At 37.2% G+C, this 15,766-nt stretch overlaps 2 protein-coding genes across 3 annotated transcripts in view; one reads left to right on the forward strand and one right to left on the reverse strand.

Annotated features, from left to right (window-relative positions):
• Qin (tudor domain-containing protein qin) overlaps positions 1-13,168 on the forward strand; it is a 416,046-nt gene extending 402,878 nt beyond the window's left edge. The window contains exons 6-27 of the mRNA XM_076799987.1: positions 1,663-1,884; positions 2,943-3,070; positions 5,639-5,787; positions 5,907-5,993; positions 7,097-7,249; positions 7,526-7,802; positions 7,979-8,135; positions 8,215-8,328; positions 8,422-8,521; positions 8,584-8,753; positions 8,930-9,159; positions 9,423-10,086; positions 10,162-10,310; positions 10,409-10,761; positions 10,878-11,053; positions 11,137-11,256; positions 11,366-11,476; positions 11,700-12,173; positions 12,241-12,334; positions 12,516-12,666; positions 12,738-12,897; positions 12,970-13,168. Of these exons, the coding sequence (XP_076656102.1) occupies positions 1,663-1,884; positions 2,943-3,070; positions 5,639-5,787; positions 5,907-5,993; positions 7,097-7,249; positions 7,526-7,802; positions 7,979-8,135; positions 8,215-8,328; positions 8,422-8,521; positions 8,584-8,753; positions 8,930-9,159; positions 9,423-10,086; positions 10,162-10,310; positions 10,409-10,761; positions 10,878-11,053; positions 11,137-11,256; positions 11,366-11,476; positions 11,700-12,173; positions 12,241-12,334; positions 12,516-12,666; positions 12,738-12,897; positions 12,970-13,086 (4,356 nt within the window). The 3' untranslated portion in view covers positions 13,087-13,168. The remainder of the gene's footprint in view (positions 1-1,662; positions 1,885-2,942; positions 3,071-5,638; positions 5,788-5,906; positions 5,994-7,096; positions 7,250-7,525; positions 7,803-7,978; positions 8,136-8,214; positions 8,329-8,421; positions 8,522-8,583; positions 8,754-8,929; positions 9,160-9,422; positions 10,087-10,161; positions 10,311-10,408; positions 10,762-10,877; positions 11,054-11,136; positions 11,257-11,365; positions 11,477-11,699; positions 12,174-12,240; positions 12,335-12,515; positions 12,667-12,737; positions 12,898-12,969) is intronic.
• Positions 13,150-15,705, reverse strand: Cstf64 (cleavage stimulation factor subunit 2 CstF64). Of its 2 annotated transcripts, XM_076800393.1 has the most exons (8): positions 15,522-15,705; positions 15,349-15,427; positions 14,325-14,896; positions 14,096-14,264; positions 13,997-14,023; positions 13,828-13,925; positions 13,538-13,734; positions 13,150-13,425 (listed from the first exon to the last, which is right to left on the reverse strand). In XM_076800393.1, exons 1-8 carry the CDS (start codon positions 15,580-15,582, stop codon positions 13,306-13,308), a joined length of 1,323 nt encoding a protein of 440 aa, XP_076656508.1. In that variant the 5' UTR covers positions 15,583-15,705; the 3' UTR covers positions 13,150-13,305. The 2 variants fall into 2 exon arrangements, with proteins under 2 accessions (XP_076656508.1, XP_076656509.1); XM_076800394.1 differs by lacking the exon at positions 13,997-14,023 and having other exon boundaries at positions 13,156-13,425.
• Between the last annotated feature and the right edge of the window lie 61 nt (positions 15,706-15,766).

The following is a 15,766-nucleotide window of genomic DNA, read 5'->3' on the forward strand; positions in this document are numbered from 1 at the left end:
AATTGAAATAATAATGAATTCTCGATATATGTCAACAACACGGGCCTTGCCAGCGTCTTGTATCGTCCAGGAGACATGCCGTGTTATTTTTACACTCCTAGGCGTCCGACGCCCCTCAAGAGGTATATCCCGCTGTAGTGGGGATAATTCCGCGACGTTTATCATACATGCCTTGGCGACATATACAGAGAAATTACTGTATATCGCCGAACTATTAACAAAGCTATCACAGTTTAAAATCGAGTTTAAAGGCGTCCGAGGACCCTCAAGGGGTTTACCCCGCGGTAGTGGGGATAACTCCGCGACGTTTATCATACACGTCTTGGCGACATATACAGAGAAATCACTGTAATTCGAAAAATGCTTGATGCCGCGGTACAGTATGTTGCTTTATAAAGGTTATTTATTATTTACAGATACATAAAAGTAAAAAAAAAAACAAAGACTTAATATTATAATAATGTAACCGCTTTCTTTAAGTAGTCTTTTCCTCGACCACGTTTTCACACCGTTCAAACGCCAGAAGCCCGCCAACTTCACTCTCTGCGCACACTTTTTCAAACTTCGCTCACTCGTACCAACTTACACCGCTCACTCGTACCAATCCATATCATTCATCCATACCAACCCATACCTCACAGTCGTACCAATCCATTCATACCAACTGCCTCACAATAATTATTCTCAACACAGTAGCCGATTATAAGTGTTGATTAATGATTATATGATAGACAAAGTAAGCCGAAACGAATTTATTACACATAGAATTACAGATATTTTCATCTATAGTATATAAGTAATTAATTTTTATGTATATAAAGAAAAGAATAAACCATAAACCATAAACCACAGTAGCCGACAACACATCATCGGTGAATCTGTGCGAATTGTTCTAGCTCGTTTATGTTCTGTATTTGTTAAAGTGACAAGGACATTGAGAACAATTAACGTCGTTCATTGAGGTAAGATGATAGATTCAGGCAGGTTTCAGGCTCTCAACATTACGGCAGCTACGGTGGTATGTTAACAAATTCCAGCTGAATAGCAAACGTCTCCGATATGTCGGTACACGGAATTCGGCGAACCCCCGATTTAACAAGACCATGGTCATTGGACCATGAGCGAGCCAAAGAATTCAATAAAATGTCATACTCCTGGAGTCCATCCCTCTGGTATCAGAGAAGATCCGATACGCAACCGAATATTCTTGCAATTTAAATAAAACTGAAAAAATATCGCTGCGCGATATCCCTATTAGTCTGATGAAATTTTCCGACATTATAATCGATGGCTAATCCGATAGGCCATTTTGATTGGCAGAAGGATCTAGTCGGGCGAGCTTGCGAATTTTTAGGAATTTGCAACTAAAATAAAGGAAAAGAAAAAGATTGTACCGGGGTTTATTGAAATTTTTAATTATTTATCCCTAATTCGTTTGCGCCTATTTAATGACACGCATACAGTAGGAAAACCGTGGGAATTATTTATTTAAAACGCAGAGAAAATGTTAAATTTTATGCTGGAATCGTGAAAAAGTGATTGCGACAAAACTGTCGTATATGAAATAATCCACTCGAATGAACGAGTACCGTTTGATAAATTCGATATTTTCTTTATATTCGATACTGGTTTCTAGAAAAGTGTTTTTGTATCCTGTTTCAGAAACTGAACTTGAGCACGATGAGTCCGACGTCGCTACAAAATGCTGACAAAATTGAGACAACGATCACGCAGCATTTCGCGCATCTGCACGGCGTGCTTCAGAATATGGAAACAAAGATCATTGACTCGTTGCACCATCAGCGTGCTTCGTGGCACGACAATGTCGACGATATTACTTCGCAGCTAAAAGAACACGAGAATCGTCTAGAAACTGCCATACTTGTGAGTAGCCAGCATAATTTATTCTATTAATTATTTTGTCATTGCCGCGACCGTTTTTACACGTAAAAATGCGTCGCAAGTAAAATGGACATGACCGAAGAGTAATTCAAGCGAAATTAGGTGACACCGCCAATTTCGTACGTGTCATAAAACGTTTAAAATTTAAAATCTTCCCCTGCGAGCTACAGTGGGTGTCCATGACAAGGGAGGTACAAATTTTCATAATGAAATTATTATGAACAGCCAACAGTCATTGAAATGAGGTTGACGCGACGCGAGGAAAGTCTTCCCTTGACGGCTAATTTTAATACAGTTTTCGTGCCTCGATTTCAAAAGGTTTCAATTAAAACGTGTGCATCGCGATGTCGCCCATCAAATTGCATCTCATCTACAACAAGATTAATTTGCCTGACGCTAAATACAAAAAGAACAGTGTTACATGAAGCTATAAAAACAAAGTACTACTTGAATTTACTATTGCACTTATTTTTTATCGAAACCAGAGAACATTGAAATATACAGGGTGTCTCGCGTAACTGCGACCATCAGAATATCTTTAATTTTGACAAAGTAAGAGATTTTCGTTTCTTCTCGTAGTTGTCAAGGTCGTCGATGCTTTCTTTTTAAATAACTACATACATTTTCGTGTTGCATCGCATAGCTCAGAAAAACATACATTCAAATACGTACTGTGACATGACCTTCAAATGACCTTGAACTTTAAATCTTAAAAATCTGAAAAAAGTCTTAAAAAAAAACAACCTCTGCGTGATAGCTGACCACTCGATGTCATTAAAATTCTAAACATAAAAAATTGTTTACCTCGTCAAAATTAAAGAAGATATTCTAGCGGTCGAACTTACGTGAGACACCCTCTATAAAACGAGTGAGATCTTCATTCTTTGTCTACAAATAGAAATTGTTGAAAACAACTGAACGTGAATGAATGCACATATAGATTCATAAATTAATTTAAACACCAGTAATGACACACAAAAAATCAATTCGTACAAATTATTGTTTGATCATAATCACTGAAACTTTGATTACTTCAATAGGTAACCAGCTCGGTAGAAGAGAATTTAGATAAAATAGATATTCAAGATGTCATGAAGAAATTAAAGGAGATAATTGACATTCCCTGCCATTTGTTAACGACTAACGAATCTTCGGACGAAGAAGTAAGGTAGGTGACAGTCATATTTGTTGAAGCAAATTGTTATTCAATTTTCTATTCATGTGTTATAATATTCTATTCATCATTCACCAAAAACAAATGGAATCGTCTAAGACAGTGTTTCCCAACGTGGGGCCACGCCCCACCGGGGGGGGGGGGGAGAGGCAATTTCATAGTTAAGGGGGTCATTTCGAAAATGGACTCGTCCAGAGTTTAAGTTAACCGTATGGCGACTCCCATTTCAGGATCTCACTAAATGTACAAGTAATAAATAATTACTAATAATTAAAATAATACAGAAAAATCTTTCATTAAAATTATTTCATACTTGAATTTCAGTTCTTCGTTATATGTTTTGAAAATTTACTTTCTGTGTTTCCTTAACAATTTCCTAGTGATTTCTTCCTAAAGCCTATCATTTAAGTTTCTTCAGTAAACAATTTTTCAATATCAAAAATTATATATATTTTATATAGAGGGCATAAAAATTTTAGAAAGGTGGGGCATGGCACGAAGAAGCTTGGGAAACACTGGTCTAAGGCTCAACTAAATATATCGCTTTATAATACAAATAATTACTGGACTGTGGATCATCTGAACTTAATGTGATTTATTAATGAATTAAAGTCGTTCGAAGAACACTGCAGATTAGAACACGATCTATCCAGCATCCAGTATTATTCCTGCAAAACCACTGGAACAGGACGCCCGGTGTTCGCGGTTTTAAAAAACAAGAGTGAGAGAGTGTGTGTGTGTGAGAGAGGAGGGGGAAACATATTTCGAAGCGGCTTTATAACGCAACCGTAGCGCATTTCACTTTAATTAATTACTCTTACACCCTTCTCTCTATCGCTCTCTCCCATCTCTCGCTCATTCACTTTTCGTTTGGACATCTGTAAGCTGCTTACGGATATAAACGATGAGGATTTGTCTGACTCTGTACCATCGTCGGTGCCGAGGAAAATAAATTGTTCAATACGTGCCGGGAGATTTTGATTTATCAAAAGCTTTAGTTTTTACTCCGTTGAAAAACGCGTTCCCCGCGAATTCCCCGGTACCTTTCAACCCGCCATTTCGACTTTTTCCCCAATCGCTATGACGAAGACTACTGCTGGCAAAAGTTTCGATACTCTCTATTCGTCCGATCAATGTTTTTCAAACGGACAGGATTGCGTTTAAACAATCATCGCGCGTCGTATGAAGCCTTCACGGCGTACAGTGTTTACTCGATATACGTCGAAAACATGCGTTCAGCCGGGGACATATATCGGCCAGGAGATACTATTTTTTGATCCACGCCTAACGTAGAAAAGAACCGTTAGAGGCCTCGGTTCATGACTACTCACGGGGTATACCTCGCGGTAGTGGGGATAATTCCGCGACGTTTGTCATGCAGGCCTTGGCGACATATATACAGTAAACACTGTATTTATCGCAGAGCGGACAAAGCTTGATAAATCGGGTGGAAACAATCGTAGATCAATCTTTATGGTGTCGTTGTAAAGCTCGGATCCAAAATTTCCCAAATGTTTTATTATAATTGTCTTCAGTTTCTCGTGCAAGACATTCGAAAATGCCATTGTTACATTCTGCAAAAATGTGTGATTCTTTAAATGGCAGACCGATTGGTTTGAGCTGTTTTGAGAAATTCGAAAGATTAGCGTATTGAATAACGTGTGAATAAAATTTTGAATACGTTTTTGGGTGCGTTGTACGTCTCATGGATTTCCGTTCAGCGTTTCCATCTTGAATTTGCTCCGTTCCCGACAGAATTTCACTTGCATTCAATTGGTGTCCGTTTAGAGGGTCCATTTACCTTCCACTTACGTTTCCAGTTTGACTTCCAAAATTCCACTTACGACGTAGGTTTGTATTCCATTGTGGTCTTAGCCGTTCCATTCGGAGTTTTATCGGCCGAGGTGGATTAAAAGGGATTACGGTATAGAAACGCACCGAGAACTTCGCGCATAGGTTACTCTTTATCGGTGCCCTAAACTTTACAGGCCACTATATCTACTTGAATTATTCGAGAGACCCGAGGACTCTTTCTTCGGCGAATACTTGAATTATTCAAACAACCACGGCCTCCTTCTTCCATTCCCTCACGAAATTTCTGTGAACAGAGAAAATGGTACTTTTTTGCATTTGTCCGAAAACATATATAAACAAAGCGAATATTAAGACGTAAACTGAATCTCCAATGTGAAAGATAAAGACACAATACCTGCAATTAATCAAGAAAGTCTTCATACACCCTCGAACATCAATACACAGTGAATTCTCGATGTATGTCAACAACACGGGTCCTGCCAGCGTCATATATCGTCCAGGAGACATACCCGAGTTTTGTTTACGCTCGTATACCCCGCGGTAGTGGGGATAATTCCACGACGTTTATTATCCAGGCCTTGGCGACATATATAGAGTACTGTACTTCGAAAATATACGAAATCTTCGAAGTCTATCGCAAAAAGGGCCATTTTATGATGATAAAACTGGCGTACTATCGTTAATTGATCAGCTTTCGAGCTCATCGCGTGGAAAATTATTAACGTCGAACTTAATAATTACTTTCAGGTTTGAAGTGGACGAAAACATCGTCGATATCATGCAGAAACACTGTACCGTACATATACCAGCAGTCTCGGGATTCAGTTTGCAACGAACGGAATTGTTGCCGGATGATTACGAAATGGAACCGCTTCCGGAGAACATCAGCATTCCAAGTAAAACGAATTTTCTTACCAGCGAATAGAAACTCGGCGAAATATTCGAAGCTACCGAAAGCTGGTCGAATACGCAAACACGTAACATTAATTCTTGTGTTAAACTTTTCTATTTGCAGGGGTCAGGGACAAATCGTTTACAGAAACGAAACCGTCGTCTCTTGTGTCACTGCCTCCAAGAAACAACGACAATCCATCCGAGTTGTGTACGTAACTACTAATTTAATAACGTGCTACCGAATCTAAATCAATTATTAATTACATTCCCTGGATTTTAATAGACACGTAAGCGAACTGTGACTAGAAGTACCATTCCCAAATGGAAAGTTATGATTCCAAGTATAATAATTGAATGTTATAGATTGGCATTAATTAATTCAAAGATTTGATTCAATTTTCCTAGTTGGTGTCGCACATATTTTTAATCGTCGCAAATCGCCATTAGCATAAAAGTGTATTAAGCTGTGTTTAGCTTAATTAATTTAAGCATATACTGGTAGCAAACTTGTCAATAGTTTAACAAAATTCTGAAAACATGATAGTGCCGACATCTGTCAGCAATGCTTAGAACTCGAACACCAATGGTATAATCGCAAGCCTTGTTAATAGAGACTATTAAATAGTTCTATTAAATAGACTGATATACCATTTACCAATGAATTTTTCTGTCACACGATCAGTGGGACTCTATAATCCCATTACCAATTTCGTGTCGTGTTCGACGTTACCAACAACTCATAAATGTGGGCATATTCGTGAGAATCGAGTATCTTGTATACTCTATTTCTACTACGAATGTTTAACAGGATTTAGAGAAAATCAATGCATAAATAAGGAATTCTAAGTGTGCAACTATTAGCTCTATATTATCCACTACTTATAAGATGCTAGAAGTTATAGTATCATGCAAATAGTGGACAATAATGATTACTCAGGTCTGACCACGACGAAATTGCTTAATTGCGAACGGTCCCACCTCAAATAATTTCGGTAGATCTCGATCGCAGTGATAGTAATGATTAATAAATGTATTATCTCTGACTGTTTAATTTTTATAACAATTCATTTTGCCAATGATGTTGTTGACAAGCACTCCCTTGATAATCTTGCCACCTAATATTTTAGTAAAGTGGCCAATAGTACTCAAGATGCAAAATAAGTTTTGAACCGTGAATATTCGAACGCATTAATTTATCGAACACAATTCACTGATAAATTGATTAGATTGATATTACATAGAGCCCCATATATCATAATTAATATTTCCTCTAGAATGTATAAATGTATAATAACATAATTTTATTTCCAGTGTCATCTCAGGTGATCCGTGTGACCCGCATCGTCGACCCATTCTGCTTTTATGTTCAGCTACAGCAAAATCAAAATAAAATAAAGGAATTGCATAAGGGATTGAAAACATTAGAAGACGCTCCATTAGTTGCATCAACGGAAGTGAAACTCAGTACGAAAACTACCTTAATAAACTTACATTATTAACAGAACTATAAACTATCAAGCATTGGTATCATAATAAATGGACTAAGTTCCCCTTTAACGCATTGATGAAGGATATTTTTAATATTATAAATATTATAATTTGAAAAAAAAAATTAGGACAGAAATTTTTCCTTGCCTATTAAATTTGAAAAATCCAACTATTTCTTCTTCGAAGCTAAATAAATATTCGACCACTTCCATATGAAATTAATTATTTAAGATTTTTAATATTGTTTTGTAGATGGTTTGTACGCTGTAGAATCTGCCCAGGACCAAGTCTGGTATCGTGGACGTGTTGTTCGTAAAAAGACTGACAAAAACGATGAAACATACACAGTTTTCTTCATTGATTACGGTATAGAAGAGGACAATGTACCATTGACGAAATTGAGAAACATTGGACCGACCTTTGCGACGTTGCCTGTGATGGTCTTTAGGTGCTCTTTGGATGATATCGTTCCATACAATGGCCGCTGGGAATCTAATGCCATCGAGGCCTTCAAAAAAATCGTGAACACGTAAGCAATAATACTATGTTACAGGCGGCAACAATTTTATTAATTTCACTTTAGAAATAACACAAAGAAAGTACTTGTATTTGCTATGTTTCTCCGCTATATTAGTGCGATTATAAATATGTTCCTCCCAAGAAAAGAGTATGTACATAATTTTAACAAAATTTCTATTGGAACAGAAATGACATAGTGTCAATGAGCGTCTTAAGGGTCGTTGGAGACACGTTTTACGTTGATATCGGTGCTGTATCCTACAAAGGTGGCGGCATGGTATCCATAAGAGAATCCCTAACATTCATGAAATATGCCACCTGCGTCTCTGCGAACCAGCTAATGGTAAAAATATCCGAATTACTTAGAATCATTTTTCGTTTCACACTGTGAAATGCAGTATTAATTTTGTTTCTGCTCGCAGAGAATGAATTCTCACTCGATAAGAGGGTATTTCAAAGAAGAATTGCTGATAGAAAATTACACAAACTGTGAAATTCTGTTCGTTGAATCACCCAGTTGCATATACGTTCGAAAGGTAAGTTAATTATTAGAGCACTATCCATGAAATAATTTACATAAAATTTGTTGTATTAAATATTAACGGATATATGTGATTATTTATTAACAGAAAAACGCATGTCGAACACAGTTTGGGAAAATAGTTCGCGAGATGATGGAGACTTACGAAAACATGGAGTCCGAAGACTACATAACTACCCCCTATAAAGGTAACGTGTGCGAGATGAATGTTTATTTTTCAATATTCTTATGGGTGTTGATTTGTCCACAGATCTACCATGCGCAGCACGCAATACTGATGGCAATTGGCACAGGGGTATAATATGCGAAGTCACCGAAAACACAGTGAAAGTCTTCTTCGTGGACTTGGGATACTCGCTGATATTGTGTTACGATAGCATAAGAACGCTTTCGAAAAACTTTTTAACTTGCAGAACTCAGGTGAGAATCACACAATAGATTATTCGTTTGATGTACAGTGTAAATTTTTAGCCATACTTTTATTCATAGATCACAGATACGAGTTCGTCGCAATTATTATTGTGTTTACTTTAATTATCTTCCTGTTATTGCGAACCCTTATAACTTTATTATGCCTAAATGTCGTTTTTCATTAGGCTATAAAACTTTCGTTGAGAAACATCAAACCGCACAATGGAACCAAGGACCAGTGGGGACAGGGGACAATCGAATTCCTTAAAAAACATCTAAAGACTTCGATGTCTGTTCGAGTTATTGCTTGGGACAAGTCGGACGATACATACAGTGTGTCTATACAAACAGCAGACGAAGGAGACGTCTCTCAGTTGCTAATGAAAAATAAGCTTGTGATGAGCACGAAGATGAGGTATATACGCATACGCGAACTACGATATAAGTAAAACTTCAATCTCTCTTGCAATTTGCTAAAAAAAAGCCATTTCGTCTACTCGACACTAGGTTCACGGAACGCGTTCTAATATTTTTAAATCACGATTATTTAGACTGTAAAGATGCATTCATGGGGAATTATTAAAAAAAATTTATTTCTTTATAAAGTAATATAAAATAATTAGTTTTAGTGCTACATAAACCTAGCGTCAACTTACATTTGATTATTTCCCGCAACAGCCCAAATAAGAACAAAACAGGAAAGAATCCGAACAAAAAATGGAAGAAGAAGGACAGGGCTCGAGGTTACGTAGAGGATCCGATACAAACAAGCACGCTGGAGGTCCCAGAACAGTTGATAGAAATGGCGAAATCATTCAGCGGACAGGAAATGAATACGAATTCGAGAAGCATAGCTGAGATGAAGGAAAAGGAAGATCCTTTCAAAGTGCAAGTTATACTGCATCAAGTGGAGTCTCCGGATTGCATTTACGTATCCGACGCAACGTGTGAGCGTGGAGACATTGACAAAATGATACAGCAAATGCAACAATTTTACGGCAGCTATCGTTGCGCGGACAGAGAAGTTTTGAAGGAAGGCATGGTGTGTGCAGCGTTCTTGTCGAAGAACAATATGTACCATCGAGGTTCAATCGTCGAAATTAAAGCGAACGACGAAGTAGTGGTATTTTTATACGACGTGGGTCTCGAAGAGACAGTCCCGTTGGCAGACTTGCAGTCGCTGTACCCGCCGTTCTTCAAAGTACCGGCTTACGCTTTTAAAATCAAATTGGCTGGTATACTACCTTGCGGAGGATCGACAAAATGGCCATCGTTGTCCTGCGAAGTGTTGAAAGACATGACAACCACGAATTACAATTGCAAATTTTATATATCGAAGCTGGTAAGGATTTCTATATTATACAGTAAACTCCTAATCCGGTGTCGCTTTATATTGTTAATCTTTCTTACCATGCAGGAAGAGGAAAACGTGACAGACTCTGGAATCCCAGTTGAATTGTGGATAAAACAAAACAAAGTGGATGGACCACTGTTCCCAACCAGAATAGAAATCAATTCCATCAACAGAATGCTCGTCGAGAAAGGTGTTGCACTGCCCGTCAAAGAGTACGTGAAAATCTTTAACTCATAATTTGCTTTTTTATTTTTATGTGTTTTAAGTGTATTTATTTATTTATTTATTTTTTTTTTTTTTGAATCGTTAGATACGCGAAGAAGCGTGACAAGATCCTGGCTATTGAATTGAAAAAGCAATTCATGAAGAAACTAGAGAGATTGAAGAAAAATAAATCGGACGTGAAGTGGTTTAAAATTGACGGGAATAACTGCCCTGATGAAACGAACACTAATGCGGAACCGCTCTCGTATTTGAGATACTCTAACTCCAGTTCCGAAAGTTCTGAAGAGTGCAACACAGAGGAACAGTTTGATGAAATACCATCGCTATCTAACTTAAGTGCATGGCTGCCAGCTAAGGACATAACTGCAAACAAATTTATTGCTATGCCTACAAATTTGGATCATAATGGATTTTTATATTTACATTCTACAGAGCAAAGTACGTATACTCTAGTAATTCATATTTTATTTCTGGAATTGTACAACAAATCTTAATTTCTTTCAAGACTTTAACCCTGGGTAACTAGTTTCTTAATTTTAACATATATTTTTTAGGTTCCGAGATACTCTCAAATATCGAACGAAAACTAGAGAAATTATATGCAAATTGTAAAGTAGAATCGTGTGATACTGTTTGGTCTATAGGAGACATGTGCATTGCCCAGTATCACGGGAATAAGAAATGGTATCGAGGAAAAGTTGTGAAAATTTTGGAGAATGACACATTCGAGGTAAAAATGTTATTATTCAATTCGAGCGTATAACAATCTTTTCTCGCGAGTCTGTTTAATACTACGAACGGTACATGTTTTAGGTGGAATTTGTAGACTACGGTAATCGCGAGGAGTGTCCAGTTGGAACGTTGAAAAAGCATGTAGTTTTGGAAAATGTTCCAATACAATGCACCAAGTGCATAATTTACAGATTAGAACCGGTAAGCGTTTCGCATTTTTCAATACATTCTTCGTGAAATAACATATTATTTATTGCGCAAACATTAAAAACGAATCTGTTCTTTTATCATTTTAAACTTTCTCCAATAGGATAATGAAACTGGAAAGTGGACAACACCCGAATTAGATAGAATACACAGTCTTCTTATCGATAAAAAGTGTATAGTGTCCGTTTTGGATAGAACTGATTTGTTTTATGTTGTAAGTATGCATTATGTAGATATCATTACGAGCACGAAAACTCCTTATATACAGTCAGTCTCATAATTGATGGCACACACTTCACATCAGAAGAATAACTTGTAATCAAAATTGAAAAAATGTGTTTCGTCAATTCTTATAAATTATATACATGTTAAAAATTCAATTTCATCAACATTGGTCAATTGGTTTACAAATTATATACGATTAAAAATACTTTCAGATTTCCATAAATATATTCCCGAACGAACAGGGGAATACAACAAGCGATCTCATTTCAATTCTCATCAACGATTACGGTTTTAATATTAAACCCGACATGTCAGATGTATCGGACGTAGCCATCGAGACTTCGAACATGCTTTCTTCGGATGGAGAAGCAGACAAAAATATAGTTTCAGTAGAGTCAACATCTGATAAAGTTATCAGTGGATTTTCGACGGTATTACAACAAACGTTTTCGGTCGATAATAATGATTGCAGCATTACTACAGCCGACGTTGAAAATTTGTCTTGGTCGAAAGAAAAGAAATGTTTGGTTGCTTCCACCCCGTACGTTGTATCTGAAGAGACTCTGTTAATTGGTTACGAGCCAATTACTGTGCCACAAGATATTGAGTACATTCAAATCGAACTTTGCTGTAGCATCACCGCTACAAAATTTTATGCTCAATTGAAGGAGAACGCACACTCGACGGTACATAAGAAAATTTAATTATTACATTTGAAACTCTAATAGATATGTTATAGCTCTCGTTTTTTAGGTCTTGAATGAATGCTACAATCAATATAAAAAACTCATGGAAGATTTGCAAGAGAATGCCTCGGAGCAACCGATGATTACAAGTATTGCACCTGGTAAGTGTTAGTTGTTATCAAATACTGTGCCCAATATATAATAAATGCCCAAACTTAATTTTAAAATAACTTAGGGCAGGAATTTAGAGTTAGATTATTTTACAGATTGAATCCCCATTCTATAATCTTAATTATAATTTTGCTACGATACTCGTTCAAACAAGTTTGATTTTATTTACAGACACTCCCTGCTGTGCAAAATTTAGGGACAATGTTTGGTACAGGTGTTTGATAACCGAGGCTAGCACTGTCAAAGATTCTGATAATATTAAAGTTAGGTTATTGTACGTGGACTACGGCAATGATGAATACAGAACAGTTAATCCTCAAAAGTAAGTAGCATGTAACTTTTCTAAAGCTTGTTCGATATTGTTAACCTGATTTTGTTTTATTTACACGAAAGGTCTGAATTATATTCGCTAAAAAAAGAATGGCTACACGCACAAACTTTAGCGATGAAATGTAAATTATGGAACGTACAGATTTCCTCCTCGGCAAATAAAAACCTTATTTTACCGAAAATAGGACAAATGTATGACAAACCTGTTGTAGCTACTGTTAAAGTAAGTTTACTGCATTGTTTGCTAATAATTTCAGATTTCCAAGTATTAAAAATATTATAAAATTTTTTTTAGGAAAGTGACGACGAAGAATTTATGAGTGTGGAACTATACGAGAACGAAGATCGCAAAGAACTTCTGTATAGTTCACTTATCAACGAAGGTCTGTTGAAAGTCATTGTAGAAGAATAAAACGAACTTCGTACAAGTATTAGGAAATAGTTCTACACTGTACATATTTATAGCCAACATCACGAATATTTATACGAAATAATTAATCCCCATTTTGTATTTACCATTTGACGTACTAGTGAATAAGCAATTATTCTTAAAAAATTATTTACCACGTTTATCATTATTACACAATATTTTTAATAAGTTTATTAATGTTTAAGAACTTAGACTTAGACGTCAGCGTTGCGTACTTTTGGCGATTTGCTCTTTAAGCACTAAAATACTCTGCCTTTGTTCAGGTGGCAGCATGGCTATTTGTTCGTCTGATAATTGCAACACTTGCATTATCAGGGCAGCCTGCAAAGAGATTATTTAATTTATTTAAGTTCTTCCTTATGACATACTCCATAAACCATGTGATATTTCTTATATTTTTATATAAAAACGACATTAATATATTAACACATACCTTTTCTTGATCCGACGCTCCGCTGGGTATATTTCCCCCCGAAGGCATTCCGGCCATAAGTCTTGATGTTGCAGTTGCAGTGGAAGTTGTAAGTGCAGTTACAGGGACAGCTGCATTCGTTGCACCAACGTTTGCAGGTTGAACAGTGGGTGCAGCAACTGGTCTTGGTACAACTGGCGGAGCAACTGGCACTGATGCTGCAAAATTAAAATTCAAAAATCATCGAAATCGTAGAGTAGATAGCTGTATATTGCAGGTTTATCAAATCTTCGTATAATCTGGGAACTTACGATTTGCTTTGGTAATCCTAGGATCAATAGGCATCCTCGGATCTCGAGGATCCCTTGGATCCCTACCAAATCGATCTGTTCTCGGATCGCGGCAGAAGCTGAAAGCATAAACAATTTTAAAGAACTCCTAAACATAAAATTCGGAAACTATCTAATGTAATTATGAAACCTCTCAACTCCTTCAACAGGAAGAGCGCTGTAAAACACAGTGTACTTTTTAATTGTAATATTACCGTCGAGTGGTTTAAACTACGGAAATGATACTTACTTATCTGTAATGTTAAACGTTGCCAGTCCTCTAGGATCTGCGGCAGCTGCTACAGCTGCAGGTGCGCTAACAGGTGCTGGTGGCACTTGTGGTCCTCTTAGATCTTGATCCATTCTAGCCAACCGTGGATCCATTTGTCTATCTAATGTTCGTAGATCAACGTCTTGCCCTGTAACGAATCAATCAATAAATACAATCGATCGAAAAATACTTTTTTAAATATCCTTACCAGCAAATATCGGTGCTGGAGGATTTGTAACAGGTGCAGGTCGCGCAGGAGCCCACGGTTCCTCTATTCTCGGTACAATAGGATGCACAGCAGGCTTGTCAGTAGGCGTCAATACACTTGGAATCGGATTTGCTTTATGCAACATGTTCACTGCTGTATGAGGATCTACTATCCTCATCACAACCTGCGCTTGCAGCAGGGCATACGCCAATTGAGGATTCTGCAGCAGCATTTGCCGTGCCTCGTTTGGATTGTTTTGCACGCACAGTTTCATCTGTTTCATAAGCTCAAACATCTGCTCCGGCGGCAACGATGCAACAGCTTTGCTTATGGCTTCTGGAGCTTTGTCAGCTTGCACTGCCTCCCCGTATGGATTCTCAGTATTCTGTCCTTGCAGAAGACTCTGCATTTCCATACGACTTTTCTCTGTACAAGCATTGTCAACACGTAATGTCCTTCCTCCGATTTCGTAACCATTCAAATTCCGCATAGCACTGAGCGCAGTTTCTTGGTCTTTATATTCGCAGAATCCATAGCCTTTCGGTTTGCCAGTTTCTCGATCGAATACTAATCTGTTCGAAACAATTTTTGGTTGAGTTTATCAAACTTAATGTACTCTACGTTGATGGTAAGAAGACTAGCCGGATGGCACAGGGGAAAGAGGAATCTGCTTGTACTTACAGCTCGCATTGACCAAATACTAATTATGTAACGTGTAAAATGGTTACACTTAACACACTATGGGCAGGTAACACCATGACCAGGACGAAAACAACCTGAAGGTTGCTTACAGAGAGTAGGGCAAAACAAAATATTTATTACATGAAAAAAAACAAGCATTGGTCAGTGCTTTACTAACACTTAGCGTACGTTCTGCATAAAAGGTATTAATACCCTTCCCACCGATAGTGTGTTAACTAGCACTATTTACACTGTACACTCATAAAATGGTAAATAAACAATTCTAACAAAACCGTTAAACGGAGCATACTTTCAATAAAAACTAATGCAGAAAGAAGCTTACTTGAAAGACAGCACCGGTCCAACCTCGCTGAAAATATCTTTTAAATTCTCTTCAGTGGCTTCGTACGGGATATTCCCGACTAAAAAAATAAATTAGATACGTTTGGAGGTTATATGTAATTAAAGCACGATCCCTAAATGAATAATAATGGACGAATAAACGATATTTCTTACCGAAAACACTGCGCATAGATTTGTCCATTAGCGACTGATCGGAAATAGTTGAATTGCTCATTTTTGCGATTTATTTGCTTTTGTTTACAATTCGAAATTCAAATACACCTAATTCTCAATACTCGTCGCAGGAAGATCAAGCGAAACTCAGTTCACATCAATCCCACACACACACACACACACACAATCAATGTCAGAGAGGAAATGATAATGTCAGAAAGGATATCCTCTCTTATAGCGTCTAC

Source organism: Halictus rubicundus, chromosome 14 (assembly GCF_050948215.1).
Source record: "Halictus rubicundus isolate RS-2024b chromosome 14, iyHalRubi1_principal, whole genome shotgun sequence".
Taxonomy (NCBI): Eukaryota; Metazoa; Arthropoda; class Insecta; order Hymenoptera; family Halictidae; genus Halictus; species Halictus rubicundus.